An 18,612-nucleotide genomic window follows, 5' to 3' on the forward strand; every position below is an offset into this window, starting at 1 on the left:
AGGTAGTAACGCTTCTCTTGAACTGGTCAGCGTTAGTGGCTGTAGGGGTTGTGACACTATTGATGATGATGATAGTGATGGATGTAATGATTATGACAGTGGTCGTGATGAGGTCAGTGTTCTCATGTTGAAACTGGTGATGACACTTGTGGTAAGGGGGGGGGGTAATATTAACAATTACTGATGATGAAGTTATAACAATTGTGTCTCTAATGATTGTTGGGATGATGACGGTGGTGATGATCAGGGTAGACGCTCAAGCCAAGGTAAACCATTAAAAATAGCAGTATTCCTTTATATTCTATGCACATTAAGAGCTTTGCTGTACGAAATTATATTCCCACGAGATTGCGAGACGCCCAAAATCTCATCACAGGTGGATTTAGCGAGGCGCACGCCATAACTTGATCTGCTCACTCCATAGCTCTATAGTGAAAGAGAGCTTAGTAAATGTGGAAAAAGTATGTGTTTTGATGAAACCTGTCCTCCCACATAAAACACAGTGTGTCGACCCTATAGACAAAAGCGTCCAAATTGTGATGCTTTATTATAAATTAAAAGATTCGTTTTGTGCTACGATGGGGGCACTTAGTCTTCAGTTAGATAAATGCACTTCATATTAGACGCGCTCTAGCAGAACGGGGCCGGTTCATGCGGGTGAGATGTAGCTCAAATACAAATACAAATTTTTATTCAGGTAAAGTACATAATACAAGGTAAGATACAAAAGTTGATGGATTTATAGATAGAGCTAGTACATACAATGCCTAAAGCCACTATTACGCCAAGCGTTTCGGGCAGAAACGCAGAAACTACAGCTCGTTGTAAATAATGAACAGGCGTGGGTGTGTAGTGGTAGTTGTGGCAGGACAGGTAGTTGGTGAAGGAAGGGGGACGGTGTTCTGTGGTGAGGAAACAAGGTTGAGGAAACAGGCAACTCGGCAACCCAAGCATGGTGAGCGGTGTTGTGACAGGTAAAAAGTCCAGGATCCACTCCACGCCACTTCCGGGCCCCCAGGCTAATGTCCCCCCTCCCCTTCCCCTCCATTCCTTCCTTCCCCCCCCTCCCCCATGGAGCCATCCCTCCTGAACCACCACTACCACCAACCATCACCACTACTATCTTCACCACCACCACCACTGCTACCGCAATCACCACCTACCTCAATCACTACAACCACTATCATTACCATCACCCACAACTATCATAACCGTATTTATGTACGGATTTGTATAAAATGTATATGTATTGTCATACTGTTACTCAACACTTATAACCATATGTATGGATGTATGTAGAATACGTCTGTATATCCTATTTGTATGTACAAGTTACTCTGCCATTCCTTGATGCCCCAGCCTTGCCCTAATTCTTTTGTTTTCCTTTTCCTGAATTACTCCCTCTTCCGTTAGGGAGCCGGTCGGCCGAGCGGACAGCACACTGGACTTGTGATCCTGGGTTCGATCCCGGGCGCCGGCGAGAAACAATGGGCAAAAGTTTCTTTCACCCTATGCCCCTGTTACCTAGCAGTAAAAATATGTACCTGGGTGTTAGTCATCTGTCACGGGCTGCTTCCTGGGGGTGGAAGCCTGGTCGAGGACCGGGCCGCGGGGACACTAAAAAGCCCCGAAATCATCTCAAGATAACTTCAAGATAACCACCCTTCACCCTCCCCCCCCCCTAGTTGTCCGCCGTAGTCACATCCCTCTCCCTTCTCTTCCTCTTGCTATGTTACCTTTTTGTGTGTCGTCTCTCCTCCCCCGCCGCTTCTGACTCTCACCCTCCTGCTGCTAGCCTCCCACGGCTCTCTTGATGGTAATTGGCACGTAAATAAGCAGAAAGGCGGACAAAGTGATCAATAAAAGAGACAGTGAGAGGGTGACGTGTCTGCTGGATTACCTGTTAATTGTCATTCATCTGGCACTTGCCCTGGCGTTCCCCCCCCCCCACTCTTCTTGTAGTAGGGATGGTCACCTGTCCGCTTAGTGTACTTCTTTCAGGTCCGTTCGTAGCTTTTTGTTTTGTTATTCGTATTGACGAATTCAATCCTTCATGACTTAACAAAACACGTCATTGGTAACAATGCTGCTTTTACGTTTTAACTGTCAGTGTCCGGTAATACAGAGTGCTTCTCTCACAAGGAACGTGTTTAAAGGGGATTTTAGGGCCACTAAAGGACTCCAGCACAGCACGAGTTAGCTTGGTTATAGTTACATAAGACAGATTGAAGCTAGAAGGCCATGGTGCAAGAGCCCTACACGTGTAGGACGGAATTAGTCAAGACGTAAATTGTCCATCTATTTTTTTTATATAAAACGTCTTTTGGGCGGAAACTTTCAGACGTTCACTTGTAGGCAAAAGAGAGAAGGCGCATGAAGATATTGATTGATACAGATTAAGCCACCCAAGAGGTTGCACGGGCATGAATAGCCCGTAAGTGGTGGCCTTTTTGAGTCATTACCAGTATTAAGAGCTGATACTGGAGATCTGTGGAGGCGCGACTGCACCCTGCGTGACGGGAGATGTCTCCCACACCAAATGGTGACCAAATGGTGTGGAGATATTCCCTAAAGGGACCTTATATCCCAGTAAGCCTGCTGCGGTACTCCCCATTCTCATGTGCCAAACACCACGACGCCATTGTGTTCCTATGCCAATATTTTGTTTGTTTATTTACGTATAAATGGTCTCCAACCTTTTTGGGTCTCTGCTTTTAGTATGTATGTGCGTTGTCCAGCGGGGTGTATCAGAGGTGTTGCTGGGGGTGTAGTGGAGGGTAAGGGCGTCTGGATGGCCTGAGGAGCGAGAATGCCACACAGAAGTAACACCTAGAACTCGGTGCCTGTAAAATTTAAAATGGCAACAGAAATTAATGGAACATATTATCCAAGATTTTTGTATTCTGCATCCACAGACTATGTAAAACATTGATATTGCAGGTTATATAGGATTAATTCAGGTACATATGACCTGAATTAGGTGATATGTACCCGACATGCTCGGCTAACAATGTTAAGCTATACCTACGAAATAAACTTTTTCATTTGTCTAAAAAAAAATTATGTGCACCAGACCAAAAAAGATAATGTTTGCATAATTGTGTATATAACTAATGAATGTCGTGTACACACAGTTAATAACGTATGAGGTATTTTTCATTGGCCGAAAATTATTGGAGTGGCGTCAGGCCTTTTGTGTGTGTGTGTGTGGGGAGGGGGGGCGTTTGCGTGCATGTGTGCGCGTTTATAACCCAGCAGCAATGAATGTCCTGTCTGGTGTCCAGCCGAGTGCATAGCAAATTACGTACCAAAAATTGTGTATGAATCATGGGAGTTGGTCGACAATTACCGGGTGGAGAGAGTGGCCGTGTGTTGCCGGGACGAGGTACAAGACTGGCTGGGGTCCCCTGGCCACACTTCCATCGCTCTCTACTCCCAGCTTTACCTGTGATGCAAGTCTACTGCCGTTACGAAGGAATTAGTGAAAAGTGCAAGCTGTAAACAACGGTGGTGTTCGTTGTAACCAAGTTGTGTTCTCCCGTGTCCAGTGAATCATCAGCTGATTTCGATAAAATCAGCGACTGAAAACCGCAAGTGTATTTAGTCTGGTTTACCGCCAACTGCCCTCACCATCACCGCCGCCACCACCATCACCGCCGCCACCACCATCACCACCATCACCACCGTCAGTGTTGGTGGCCACGCCATCACTATACAGAACCTACAGTGTCATTACCAGCGCTCTCCCTTCATATTATCTCCGTTGCTGCGTTTTGGCATTATTGGTCCTTGCATTTCACCAACTTTTGTATTGGGCTCCTTGCTTAGTCGAAGTGTCGAATAGTAAGCCTTTGTTATGTGGAGTATCCGGTGGTATACCGCGCCTGGTGCTGTGTAGTTCTTCAGACCATTTTCCTAAACATTGGCTCAATGCTCGATAGTCCAGATACTGTCACCTTTGTTTATGATTGACAAATGCTTTACACATCTCGCCACCGATTACATTTATTATTTTTCTCGCCAGGTTTGGTGTTGGGCTTTAGGCCTGTCAATAGCGGAAGTGTTAATAAAAGTTTACTGACCAACGTGCAAGTATACTTTAATCGTGAACATAGCTCGGGAATAGAGTAAACTCTTGAGCGTATACACAAGCGGAATACACCTCTGTGTATTCATCCCACTGTATGTGGTGATGTCCCAAGCTTGGACGAGTATAGCTTGAGGGTGGGTTGTTACTAGTCTCTGTTATTCACTTCGTGAATAACTCATCGAACTGTTGTTTGATGAGTCGAACTGCACCGTTCGTTACATCACTGTGTGGATTAGCACGACTGTTGTGTAGTGGAGCGGGTTTGTTGTGCAGAGTGCTGCCCTCTGTTGGCTGCTGGGAAAGAATAACAATAATACAGACGAAAACAGTAAGAATCTATACATCTAAATAATATAAATTATAGAATGACGTTTGTTACCACATATATTCACACTTAGATATGTATCCGGATTTTTGATAATTCACATGTGTACGGATACTAGAAGAATTTACATCATCTAGATTAATTTGCTGTTATGAAGAAAATAAATATTTTTTTGTTTGCAGGGATATATTCGTGGGCCCTAAGCCTCTGTCTGGCATACTCGATAAGATATTAAATCAAAGTGATGATTTTCTGCATATGTTTAGCTCATATATAACGGTGCGTTGTTCATTCCTACCTGCGACTCTTAATTTGTCTCACGAGGAAGATTGACATAGAAGATGCAAGAAACTATAAATTCACAATTTTATGGCCGTAAATCAGCGTCTCGATCACTTGTCAAAACACTAGGTTTGTCACTAAAGACTAAGATGTGATTCAGCAAATGCTGCCCGAGGGAACATTTACTGCACCTGCATACACCTGGCTTCACACCCTCACTCGCCTAGGAAATTGAAATTTAAATAAGTTTATTGAGGTAAAATACACACAAAGGGATGAGGTAGCTCAAGCTATTCTCACCCCGTTCAGTGCATCGTGTTAATACATACAGAGACACACATCACAAACAATAAACATATTACCAAATATTCTGAGAACTCGCCTAGGAATCATCAGGGACCCACACACCTGGCTGTTCACTCTCCTAGGAACCGTCCGGGACCTCCACACACACCTAGTCGAAAGTGGTGTTGAGCCGCTGCAGGTCTTTGATCGCTGTATATTGAGTAATCCTTGTATTCGTCCGACTGGAAACCAACTTTTTCTTTCTGTAATTGGCCAAATCCGCAACGATGTAAGGCTAGATTCGCGGACATGAAAGGCTAAATCCGGATAGGTGAAAGGTTAAATCCGTATTGGTGAAAGGCTAAATCCGCAAAGATGAAAATTTAAATCGTGAAAATGAAAGGCTAAATCCGTGAAACTTTCCTTCGACTCAGTTTATCTCCTCGAGAAAGGCAGAATGTTGTTGAACTGATAACAAAATAGTGTAATAAAATTAACCAGGAGATATAAATATAAACATTCAGTGCGAAAGCGCGTATAACACAAATGAAAATTAAAAGCCTCACATTACAATTTGAGTTATTTTTTTATCGGAGAAAACCTAGGCAAATTTTAAGTGGAAACTCATAATGGTCGTTCCCTCTCGCCTGAGGAGACTTGAGAGGTAATCACGATGAACTTTGCTCCCTGATTACAAGTTCTGGGTTTGCTGAGTGCTGTTTGTTCAGCTGTGTTGACTCTCACTGCTCTCTCTCTCTCTCTCTCTCTCTTTCTCTCTCTCTCTCTCTCTCTCTCTCTCTCTCTCTCTCTCTCTCTCTCTCTCTCTCTCTCTCTCTCTCTCTCTCTCTCTCTCTCTCTCTCTCTCTCTCATGTACACATGCGCTGTGTATCTTAAGAGTTTGACTATGTTTTACTATGTGGTTAATATTGTAAGAAACAGAGGGGTAACGATGAAAGAGAAGCCGGAGTGGCAAGTGTCCCAAGCAGTCAGTGTGCTGCAGCAATTGACACTGGGAACCATTCTGATGTTATTATATATCAATGCTTACAAGCGAAAAAAAGGATTATTCTTATTCGAGATGCCTTCCAGATGATCCGAAAGATGGTTGGTAGATTTGAATCCTGGCACATACAAATTAATGAGGAGAGGGGCATGAGAGACGCACTAGTGGTGATTAGCCTATAACTTAAATCGAAAGCATATATACTGGACTCGGAAGAAAGATAAACATCTGGGATTACATATACCGGCCAGTTATGACACCAGTGGTACCCATGAACAAAGTAACGTCTGCAGGTTACGCAAAACTGACAAATGTTCAGTTACACTTTAGGAGGAGGAGTTCAGTTATACTAGAAGAGACTTTCTGAAAGCTTCATACAACATCTAAAAATATAATCTAAAATAGCACACACAAATGTCTCGAGATAGGCGAGAAGGATGGTAACAGGACTGTGGAGAATAGACGTAAGAAACAGCTGAGGCAACTCAACCTCATCATGTTCGTGATGAGAAGAAACATGGGAGATACGACATCTTACAAGATATTGAGAAGAAAAAGTTCCTATTCACATTGAGATACGGTAGGAGTCGAGGCTACACAAATGAGCCGGAGAGATGGTAGCTAGAAACAACTTATTTGAATTGTAGCGTGAAAGATGGGGTTTGGGAGCTAATGCTCGGCCTTACAATCATTTCTAGGTGAATACATTGCACCTTTTATTTCATCCTCCTAATTTGGACCGCAAGGAAAATGACGTCTAAGACCCAGAGAGTAAAAGTATAAAATATAACTTTGTAAAGAAAGAGAAGATATGACTGGGTTCCACTAACCCCAACACCAAGTTGCCTTCTGTGTTCACGAACTCTTCTCTAACTCAATTTTAACGCCATAATTTCAATCATCAAACTGCCTAGGGAATTTATCTTGGGGCGAAATCTTACCTATAAAAAAACGTCATTTGGCTATCCAGATCACCAAAAAAAAAAAAAAATAGCCACAAGAGTGATTTGTGAAAATGGTTGTGCCGTGCCCAGGCCGCCGCCGTGAGTGGCACGAAGGGCGTGTGGTGAGGAACTCCAGACCGTAGAGTCGGTGGGCGTAAGGGTGGAGATGCCGGGCAGGGAAGGTGTTTGCGTGAAGCAGGGCAGGTGTTCAGCTACCACGTGGGGCATTGCCAGGTGTCGGCGGCTGTGGGGCAGCAGCAGCAGCAGCTAGAACACCTGCAAGCGGAGGCGACGAAGAAGAGAGAGGCTGTGTCCAGAGCATTAACACATTAACAACATCGAAATGATTTGGTGGGTTAAGACTTTTAAATCAAACTCACCATCACCAGTTTAAGAGGACGTTGTCAGACCGAGGCAGCCCGGTGTTGTTTCTGAGAGGGACACGGAGAGGGTGAATTGTCCCAAGGACAACACTGGAGCTATCTGGCAGTCTGTACCGCCTCGCAAACGTTGTTTCGAGTGAAGAACAACAGTTATACAATATTACGGGTAAATAGAGAGGAGGGCTGGCGGGAGCAGTATTGCAAGCGTGGCAACTCAGCTCCACGTGGTTTGAAGACAGCGAGACTCGATGACGTCACAGCCCTGCTTCATGCCAACACCTCTGCTCGACGGGCCTCGCTGAACTCTGTGCCTACCTGAACTCTCCTCTTGTGCTCTGTGCCTGCTCACCTCTCCTCTTGTGCTCTGTGCCTGCTCACCTCTCCTCTTGTGCTCTGTACCTGCTCACCTCTCCTCTTGTGCTCTGTGCCTGCTCACCTCTCCTCTTGTGCCTGCTCACATCTCCTCTTGTGCTCTGTGCCTGCTCACCTCTCCTCTTGTGCCTGCTCACCTCTCCTCTTGTGCTCTGTGCCTGCCACCTCTCTCCTATAGCACTGTGACAGCGCTATAAAGGAACACCTAGTTGAGAGCAGGCTTACGGGCTCACCATAGCCCGTGCTACATGGACATTTCGTTCTGAGTAGCTCAATCTAAAACAACAACGAGAGCAGGCTTTATGAATATGATGTTTTGCCCGTAGCGGCATTTCATGACTCACATGCGGGACGTCATGTTCAGTAATATCTGCTGCCCACCTTGTGTTTCACGCCGTTGTTTGTGTTGCTGCTCATGCTCACTTGCCTCCTCCTCCTGCTGCTGTTGCTCTCACGGCTTATGCTGGTTGCTCGTGATTAGAGGCGACTCTAGCTGTGATACTGCTCTATATACTGTCTGCTTATGCTGCTCTATATATTGTCTGTTCATAGTGCTCTGGGTACTGTCTGCTCATACTGCTCTATATATTGTCTGCTCATACTGTTCTATATATTGTCTGCACATACTGCTCTAGGTACTGTCTGCTCATATTGCTCCTGTGTAGTGTCTGCTCATACTGCTCTATATATTGTCTGCTCATACTGCTTTATATACTGTCTGCTCATACTGTTCTGTGTACTGTCTGGTCATACTGTTCTGTATACTGTCTGTTTATGTTGCTTTGTGTACTGTCTGCTCATATTTCTTTGTAATCTGCTCTGTATATTGTCTACTCATATTGATATAGGGTCTGCTCATTCCAATATTCTGTCTACCTAGTGCTGTGTATACTGCTTCTCTTCATACTTGTATACTGCCTATGTTCACTATGTTGTGTAAATCTCCTATGCTCATACTGGCGGTGGTGCTGGTGATGGTGGAGGTGGGGGGTGGTGATGGTGGTGGTGGTGGTGGCGGGGGTGGTGATGGTTGTGGTGGGGGGGTGGTGCAGCTGGTGATGGTGGTGGCGGGGGTGGTGATGGGGGGTGGTGCAGCTGGTGATGGTGGTGGTGGGGGTGGTACAGCTGGTGGTAGTGGAGGTGCAGCTGATGGTGGTAGTGGAGGTGCAGCTGCCGGTGGTGGTGGTGCTGCAGCTGCCGGTGGTGGTGGTGGTGGTGGTGGTGGTGGTGGTGTTAGTGGTGCCGGTCCACATGACCCCCTCTGCTCTCGGCCATCTGTGAGTCATGACAGCTTCACAACATTCCCCGAGGACGCCTGATCAGTTTTTCTCAGCGATCGAGATTTTCCTCCAGACTTTAAAATTCCTTGTCATCTCTGAGGACGCTCTCACCAGCAACTTTTCATATCCGGTAGTTTGCTAAACAAATAGATGCAGTGTATATGCTGCTGCTACTACTACTATTACTACTAATACTACTACTACTATTACTACTACTAATAATAATAATAATAGAGAAGCTTTCTACAATGCCGTAGTGCTTGAATGAAGGTGAAGGAAAGCCCCAGTATATGTGTAAGCAACCTGTTCTCAGGGAGGAATACGCTGAGGGAATGGATTGAGAACCACTATATAATTAGTGCTGTTATCTTCTGTATCCATGGTTAGGTTAAGGTTTGGTTAAGTTAGGTTTCATTACGTTTGGTTACCTTAATTTGGTGTAATATTGAATATAATGTGCAATATGGAATTCTAAACCAATTTATGTGTACCCGAGAATTCCGTTTACAGAAAACCAAATTCTTCAAATAAAACGTTTTCAGCATATACTTTGTATATTTTAAACCAACGATTTATAATAAAATAAAATTATGACTTGAGAATAAGCTGTATTTCAGACAAAGATTCACTTTTCAATTTACATGCAGACTGTTACTGAAACCGTAGTATGCTTCCAGTCAATTACAGATAACTAGATATCTGTAATATCTAGATATTAATATAATATCTAGATATGGGTCTCAAACCACCCATCCAGGTGGTTTGAGGTTGGGTGTGGTTTCTCATGGTAATGGATTGGCTCTGTGGACGGTCTCGTGTAAGTGTATTAAAAACCAAATTTTCGGATGTAATGTTTTGTATATTTCTTCTGTTTATTACACGAAAATTTGCTTTTTAATACACTTAAACATATATTAGGTCTTTCCTTCACCTTCAGTAATAATAATAATAATACAGTATTATTATTATATTAGAATAATCAATAATGATAATACATATTATAATTATTCTTAAAATTAGTAGTAGACTTAGCAGTACAAGGTTCTATAGTTCCGCTTGAAATTGAAGATGTATTATCATCAATTATCATCAGTCGCTATGGCACGAAAGGGCGGGCAGCCACCACTAAGGAGCAGCACCACATACACTCCTATAAATGTATGGGTTACAGGTACAGAATTAAATAACAAGGAATGAAAAATTACTTGTGAAAAATACTTGTGGAGCTTATAAAAAAACTGAAAAACAGGTGATGAATCGAAATATGACGGAGGGGGAGACGGGAGACAGATGCTGGGATGACTGTCATGTGAAGCACCAAGGAACAGAAGAGCGAAAGACAGTTGAGTGTGGTTGTACTGTGACTGGGGTGGGACGGAAGACAGGTGCTCTGTGGTAGGGTTGTGACAGCGGTCAGTTCCGCCACGCGGTCACCAGCTGTTTGTGGGCGAGGCAGCTGCTTAGTTATAATGTACTGTACTCCACACCAGCCAGGTGTGGCGTCAGGTCCTCTTCCCCCCCCCCCATCACCCCCTCTCTCTCTCTCTCTCTCTCTCTCTCTCTCTCTCTCTCTCTCTCTCTCTCTCTCTCTCTCTCTCTCTCTCTCTCTCTCTCTCTCTTTGTCTCTCTCTCTCTCTCTCTCTCTCTGTGTCTCTCTCTCTCTCTCTCTCTCTCTCTCTCTCTCTCTCTCTCTCTCTCTCTCTCTCTCTCTCTCTCTCTCTCTCTCTCTCTCTCTCTCTTTGTCTCTCTCTCTCTCTCTCTCTCTGTCTCTCTCTCTCTCTCTCTCTGTCTCTCTCTCTCTCTCTCTCTCTCTCTCTCTCTCTCTCTCTCTCTCTCTCTCTCTCTCTCTCTCTCTCTCTCTCTCTCTCTCTCTCTCTTTGTCTCTCTCTCTCTCTCTCTCTCTCTCTCTCTCTCTCTCTCTCTCTCTCTCTCTCTCTCTCTCTCTCTCTCTCTCTCTCTCTCTCTCTCTCTCTCTCTCTCAGTGAATTTAATTTCAAGTGCAAATTAGACATTGTTACAATAAAGTTAAAGATCTCTCACAGCAACACTATATAAACAATATTGTCTAGTATAAACATTTTCTTGATAAGTTGCTCGTCACCCCTCGTGAGGCGATCTGTTGTTGAACGGTTGGCGAGTTGATGGATGGGGTGAATGGGGGGATGAGGAGGGAGAGCAGGTGGTGGGGCAGGTGCTGTGCACGTGGCAGCCGCCCAGGTGATCCTTTCTCAGTACACGCGGCACGCGCCTTCACCCCCCCCCCCCCCATGCCTTTCGGCTCCCCCCCATCCATACCCTTCCGCTCGCGCTCTCTTAGCCAAGCACGTGCCTTTGATGATAATTACCTGCACGGACACACTTTGGAACGTAAATAATAGTCAACACATTCCCAACAACAGCTGACGATGGAGTCTGGGTAAGCTTCCACTGGTCTGTCTTGTAGATCCTAACTTGAGGGTTCATAACGACACCTCTAATCCCAGACCTCCATTGGTTTCTTTTCCTTCATTATTTCCTTAGGTCATTGCCTTTCATTAATTCTTTCTTTCCTGCCTCCCCTATTTCCTCTGCTGTCCTACATGTTTTTTTTGTTTGTTTTTCTCCTTCCATGGTTCCTATGTCCCTTCTTCCTTCTTTAGGCACCCGTGATCTCCTTCCTCTTTACAGACACTCCCTGGCACCCCGGCAAATACCGCATTTGGTTCGCACCGAGCGTGACCCAACGTCTTTCCCACGACTTCAGATGTGACAACTCTCCTCTGCCACTTTCTAGAAACCTGTCTTAAATTCCGGAAAGGTCAACCGCACTGGGGGAACCCCCCCCCCCAATCTCAATAGGCACAAAACACAGCGAGAATATACTCAGGAATGATGCCAGAGGTGTCCCAGACATGCGCAGTACAAAGTGAAGAATACAATCTGGATAAGATTAGATTAAAAAAAAAAGATCTGGGTAAATACTGGTTTGGGAATAAAGTTGAAAATATTTGGAAAAAATTACAGGGTAATATAACCGGTTTGGGATCCCTAGATTGTTTCAGGTTAAGGCTGGACATAGGAATCAGTTTGGGTGGTCACACGTCAGACAATGAAGAAACGGTGACGTTCGGTCCGTCCTGTAGGGTTGATATAATTAGTAGGTGCTAGCACGGGCCAATAGCCATTCTGTAGTTCCCGTTAGTCGTATGTTCTTAGCTTTAAGCTTAACATTAATGTAACAGGGGAACATACATGGAAAGTAGACACGCAGATGAGCTATAGGGATTCGAGGAAATGCATCGTGAGTGTAAGTAAGGGAAATAAGCAAATTAAACTAATTAAAGGGGAAAATAGTGGAGGCGCGCGCGCGCGCACACACACACACACACACACACACACACACACACACACACACACACACACACACACACACACACACACACACACACACACACACACACACACACACAACGAGGAATGTGTGGCATTGTGAACGAGATGACTGTGGGAGGGGATCTGCTGTACTGTTGACAGAGCGGCCGTGAGCAGACCTGTCCCCTAACGAACAAAGGCGAACTCCTGCTGTCGCTGCTGCTTCTTCTGGTACTGCTGCTGCTTCTTCTGGTACTGCTGCTGCTTCTTCTGGTACTGCTGTGCTGCTGCTTCTTCTGGTACTGCTGCTGCTGCTGCTGCTGCTAGAGTTCGCCAGTGTTACTATTGTTGTCAATGTTCTGCTGTTCTTATGTTGTCGCCGGTGATTACTTAAGTGTGGTTATAGGACGAGGATTAGACTCGTGCTTCAGTTGCTGCTGCTGGTGTGTTGCCCAAGTCCCGCTGTGGCTCGTATTGTAATTCTGTTTGGTGGGAAAAATCCGCCCACGGAAATCTTATTTGTTTTAGGCAGATAATAGTTTTTTTTTGTCGTTTTTCCTCGCGGAAAGTGTGTTTGAGCCACCTGGGAGTCCCCAACACTCCTGGAAGACTCGCGTCCAGATGGGGCGATAAAAGACGTCATTTCGAATGCAGGTTCTTAGAGCCCTCTGAGCACCATTTTGTTGAGTCAATACTTGTACACGATAAAACAAATGTTTCTTTCCCCCAGTGATCTTTGTAACACAGTCATGTCGACATTTATTAGTCGTGAGTACAGGGGACTTCGTCTCAGCTGAAGGGGCTTTGTCTCAGGTGAAGGACCTTTATTACAACTGAAGGGGCTTTGTCTCAGGTGAATGACCTTTATTACAACTGAAGGGGCTTTGTCTCAGGTGAAGGACCTTTATTGCAACTGAACGGGCTTTGTCTCAGGTGAATGACCTTTATTACAACTGAAGGGGCTTTGTCTCAGGTGAAGGACCTTTATTACAACTGAAGGGGCTTTGTCTCAGGTGAAGGACCTTTATTACAACTGAAGGGGCTTTGTCTCAGGTCAAGGACCTTTATTGCAGCTGAAGGGGCTTTGTGTCAGGTGAAGGACTTTTTACCTCTGGTAAAGGACCTTTGTCCCGGATGAAGGACCTTTGTCCCGGATGAAGGACCTTTGTCCCGGATGAAGGACCTTTGTCCCGGGTGAAGGACCTTTGTCCCGGGTGAAGGACCTTTGTCCCGGGTGAAGGACCTTTGTCCCGGATGAAGGACCTTTGTCCCGGGTGAAGGACCTTTGTCCCGGGTGAAGGACCTTTGTCCCGGGTGAAGGACCTTTGTCCCGGATGAAGGACCTTTGTCCCGGGTGAAGGACCTTTGTCCCGGATGAAGGACCTTTGTCCCGGATGAAGGACCTTTGTCCCGGGTGAAGGACCTTTGTCCCGGATGAAGGACCTTTGTCCCGGGTGAAGGACCTTTGTCCCGGGTGAAGGACCTTTGTCCCGGATGAAGGACCTTTGTCCCGGGTGAAGGACCTTTGTCCCGGATGAAGGACCTTTGTCCCGGGTGAAGGACCTTTGTCCCGGATGAAGGACCTTTGTCCCGGGTGAAGGACCTTTGTCCCGGGTGAAGGACCTTTGTCCCGGGTGAAGGACCTTTGTCCCGGATGAAGGACCTTTGTCCCGGGTGAAGGACCTTTGTCCCGGGTGAAGGACCTTTGTCCCGGATGAAGGACCTTTGTCCCGGGTGAAGGACCTTTGTCCCGGGTGAAGGACCTTGTCTCTGGCGAAAATAAGAGTTTCCGGCCAAAAGATCTTTACTTCTGATATAACACTTAATTCTGAGTTGCATAAGCTTGCCTTTGTCGGGGCGTTAGTGCCCATATATCACAGTCTTGACATGTTGTGGCCACATAATGTCGTACTGACCGCCAAACTGCATATTTAGATCGGTAATATGTAAACGAGATGTACATATTGAATGGTGAATTTTGGCTAGCAATTATGAATATATTAGGTTTTTAAGCAAATGGGATTCCTTTCCTGTTTTTTATTATATAAAACCAAGTTCAGTGACTAGTCACAAGAGTGACGAGTTATGAAGACTGGCTTCATACTCTTATGAAGAGTGAAGGACGGCACTAAATGAACCAGAGGAGATGTTATAACAACATATAAGATCAGAGGAGGCGCGGGTAGGGTTTCGTAGGTGTTCATATACCATTCACAATATCAGGAGCGGATATAACAAAACATTGGAGGGGGAGGGGTTGGTTGTATCAGTGTAAACATTAAACCCTTTCCCCTCACGACCCGCCTCTGCACCTTCGTGCGCGCCCATACCCAACAACGACATACGGAAACAATAATAATAATAATAATAATAATAATAATAATAATAATAATGTACAAAGTAATCACATTTACGTGATGTATCAATGTGAGAGAATGCATACATACGATACGTGATTGTGAAGGATTCATAGATAAGTAGACTGCATTAAGCCGCTAGAGATCACTTAATCAGAGTGATCACAGAAATAATTTACATAGAGAATGAGTTGTAAATAGGTGCGTATGGGTATTAATGAAAAGGTAGTCGACGCTAACGATACTTAACTTTAAATGCTAATATGATTAGAAAGAAACCCGATTAGTTATAGCATTAGCTACTACTATTGGACTGGCGGAATGAACCTTTTAGAAATATTATGGGTAAATACACACATACACCTTTCCACCTTCAACACATGCGCGGACCCCTACATACACACACACACACACACACACACACACACACACACACACACACACACACACACACACACACATACACATACACACTACCGAGTCAGAAATAATTAGGCAGCATTCTTTTCACCTGATGCCTCTGTTCACCTAGATAGGTAAACTGGGACAGCTCAAGTGGGCTATATCCTGATCTGTGTGTGTGTGTGTGTGTGTAACGGTTACTGTAACCCATATCAGCAGTCAAATTACCAGTTTACTATATGTTTGTTAGGTGAACAGAGATATCAGGTGAGTGAAAAAACGCTGCCTGATTATTTATGTCTAGCTAATGTGTATGTATGTGTGAATATATATATATATATATATATATATATATATATATATATATATATATGCATATAGGGGGTTGTCGGGTGAGCCTGGGTCTATCTGCTCTCTCTCTCTCTCTCTCTCTCTCTCTCTCTCTCTCTCTCTCTCTCTCTCTCTCTCTCTCTCTCTCTCTCTCTCTCTCTCTCTCTCTCTCTCTCTCTCCCTTAAAGCTAGGACTCTACCAAGCACCTAACACATTATATGGCAAGGGGTCACTACTGGACCCTAACCCTCTCTTAATAAGACCAGTACAAGCCATCCTCCTGAAATGATGGTACTTGCAGTAACTATTTGCTTGAGAGTACCCATATGTAGTGATAGATCTGTACTATTAATTTTATATTCCTGAAAAAAATTAAATATTCCTAGGCCTAGTATAACACATATTGTATGTATATTAGGTCTAAGCGTGTATTAGGGCTAGGATTGCTAGGAGAGGTTAGGGTTGGTCTTATATTTATGTTGCGGTTAAAAAAGTTTCCGGTTTGTCCATACTTATATATATATATATATATATATATATATATATATATATATATATATATATATATATATATATATATATAATGGTTAGGAGTCAGTACATAAAATCGAGTTATAAAAGCGGGGTCCAAGAGCTAAGAGCTGGATCCTGCAGGCACAAATAGGTGAAGAGAGAGAGCCTCGCTCTGCCCTGCCCTTGTGCCCCACACACCGCTCTATGACTCAACCGTTCACCAGCCGTACTACAGGGCCTGCGAGGAACAGGTTCAGAACAGGTTTCTCCGGGTCGAACAAGGCCGTAGGGAGCAATACAACGCACTTTTTTGTGTTCTCGGTGAGAGTAAACAATGGGGAGGTGTGATGGCACGATGACTGTATTAAGGACCAGTCTGGTACTCCCAGGTCTGGAGGAGGACCTGTCTGGTACTCCCAGGTCTGGAGGAGGACCTGTCTGGTACTCCCAGGTCTGGAGGAGGACCAGTCTGGTACTCCCAGGTCTGGAGGAGGACCTGTCTGGTACTCCCAGGTCTGGAGGAGGACCTGTCTGGTACTCCCAGGTCTGGAGGAGGACCAGTCTGGTACTCCCAGGTCTGGAGGAGGACCTGTCTGGTACTCCCAGGTCTGGAGGAGGACCTGTCTGGTACTCCCAGGTCTGGAGGAGGACCTGTCTGGTACTCCCAGGTCTGGAGGAGGACCAGTCTGGTACTCCCAGGTCTGGAGGAGGACCTGTCTGGTACTCCCAGGTCTGGAGGAGGACCTGTCTGGTACTTCCAGGTCTGGAGGAGGACCTGTCTGGTACTCCCAGGTCTGGAGGAGGACCTGTCTGGTACTCCCAGGTCTGGAGGAGGACCTGTCTGGTACTCCCAGGTCTGGAGGAGGACCTGTCTGGTACTCCCAGGTCTGGAGGAGGACCTGTCTGGTACTCCCAGGTCTGGAGGAGGACCTGTCTGGTACTCCCAGGTCTGGAGGAGGACCTGTCTGGTACTCCCAGGTCTGGAGGAGGACCTGTCTGGTACTCCCAGGTCTGGAGGAGGACCTGTCTGGTACTCCCAGGTCTGGAGGAGGACCTGTCTGGTACTCCCAGGTTTGGAGGAGGACCAGTCTGGTACTCCCAGGTCTGGAGGAGGACCTGTCTGGTACTCCCAGGACTGGAGGAGGACCTGTCTGGTACTCCCAGGTCTGGAGGAGGACCTGTCTGGTACTCCCAGGACTGGAGGAGGACCTGTCTGGTACTCCCAGGTCTGGAGGAGGACCTGTCTGGTACTCCCAGGTCTGGAGGAGGACCTGTCTGGTACTCCCAGGTCTGAAGGGGGACCCAACTGGAACACGGGACCAAGTTTATGTGGTGTTGGAGGAGATATGATGGTGAAAGTGACAACCAAAATATAATACACAAGTGAAGGTGGCGAGGCAAAGAGAGAGAGAAATAATGGGAGTGTGTTGAGGAACAGTGAGTATTGTTGGCGTTCCGGGGGGGAGATTGTGGTGGGGGAGGGAGGAGGTTAATGGTGGGGGTTGGAGGGGGGTATGTGGTGGGGTGTGGGAGTAGGGGGTGTGTGACAGGTGGGTGTTGACCTGTGGAAGGAGGGAGGGGGGGGAGGGGGCAAGCGTCACGGGCACATGAAGCGGTGTTATCCTGTGAGCTAACGTAACACCGGGTTGGTGCTGGTGTTAGGCTCCTACGAGGCTCCTGTAACCTCACACTTATGGGTGGCACTTCTATGCTCCAAGCACCACAGTCTGAAGTGTTCCCAGTGGTGTGCTTCACTGTTTTAATTTTTGGATGTTGCACCTGGATCTGGTGCAGCGCCCGCCCGCCTCGCCCCCGGTGTGGTGGTTGGCTGTGACCCCTCTCCCCCCCCCCCCTCCCTACCCCCCCACCCCCATCCCTGCAGCGTCCCCCGGATGTGGTACTTCCGGCTCCCCCTCCCCGCCCCCCGCGCCTCACCGCCCGCCGGTGGGTCCTGCGGCCGCCCTGCCTCCCCCTCCTCAGTCCCGAGCCGACCGTCGTGGAGCACACACCTTGCGCGCACCTTCACCTGTCCACACACACACATGCACACACTGACGCGCGCGCACAAACACATACACGCTCGCACACGTTCTGGCTGATGGGGAACGCCCGCCATACACTCCGGTATCCGAGGTTGCAAGAAGTCGTTAAGGTCCCGTGTGGAGTGGCAGTAGGAGGCGTGTCGAGCCGCCGGATGTGGAGGTAGAGGCAGGCAGGCGGTGTTAGTCCACCTGGTGCGTCCCTGTGGCTCTCCACCTATGACGAAGGACAAAGCTATTATCCCGTGCAGGCGAGTGTACCCCCACTCCCCCCTCCCTCACCGTGTGGCTTTTGCGGCGGCGACTCCGTCGGTCTAGCTTCCCGCCCTTCGGTAGGCGGTGGATATACGCAGCGACCAGCGCTGGATCCTTGCAAAGAGAGGCACTGTGCGAGTTCCTCCCGCACCTCCTTACGTCCCCGCCGCTAGCCGACATGTCTAGCCCGAATTACCGGAAAGCAGCGCACTGACAGACATTTGAGGGTCGTGTTTCGTGTGGACACTGTCAGAGGGAAGGGCAGAAACGCCAGCTGCTGAAGAAAGTTACACGGACCAGATATACAACCCAAGATAAGGCAGCGACACTACCCATAGCTGCACCCATCATCACGTTTACCGCCCTGAATGGCACTGGAAGAATTCACGGGGTGTGTCC

At 46.6% G+C, this 18,612-nt stretch overlaps 1 protein-coding gene across 1 annotated transcript in view; it reads right to left on the reverse strand.

Moving 5' to 3' along the window:
* The window catches only part of LOC138369344 (small proline-rich protein 3-like), a 28,129-nt gene extending 15,170 nt beyond the window's left edge, over nt 1-12,959 (reverse strand). Inside the window, exons 1-2 of the mRNA XM_069332583.1 lie at nt 12,932-12,959; nt 12,512-12,636 (exon numbers count right to left, since the gene is read on the reverse strand). Of these exons, the coding sequence (XP_069188684.1) occupies nt 12,512-12,636; nt 12,932-12,959 (153 nt within the window). The remainder of the gene's footprint in view (nt 1-12,511; nt 12,637-12,931) is intronic.
* Between the last annotated feature and the right edge of the window lie 5,653 nt (nt 12,960-18,612).

This window comes from Procambarus clarkii, chromosome 28 (assembly GCF_040958095.1).
Source record: "Procambarus clarkii isolate CNS0578487 chromosome 28, FALCON_Pclarkii_2.0, whole genome shotgun sequence".
Taxonomy (NCBI): domain Eukaryota; kingdom Metazoa; phylum Arthropoda; class Malacostraca; order Decapoda; family Cambaridae; genus Procambarus; species Procambarus clarkii.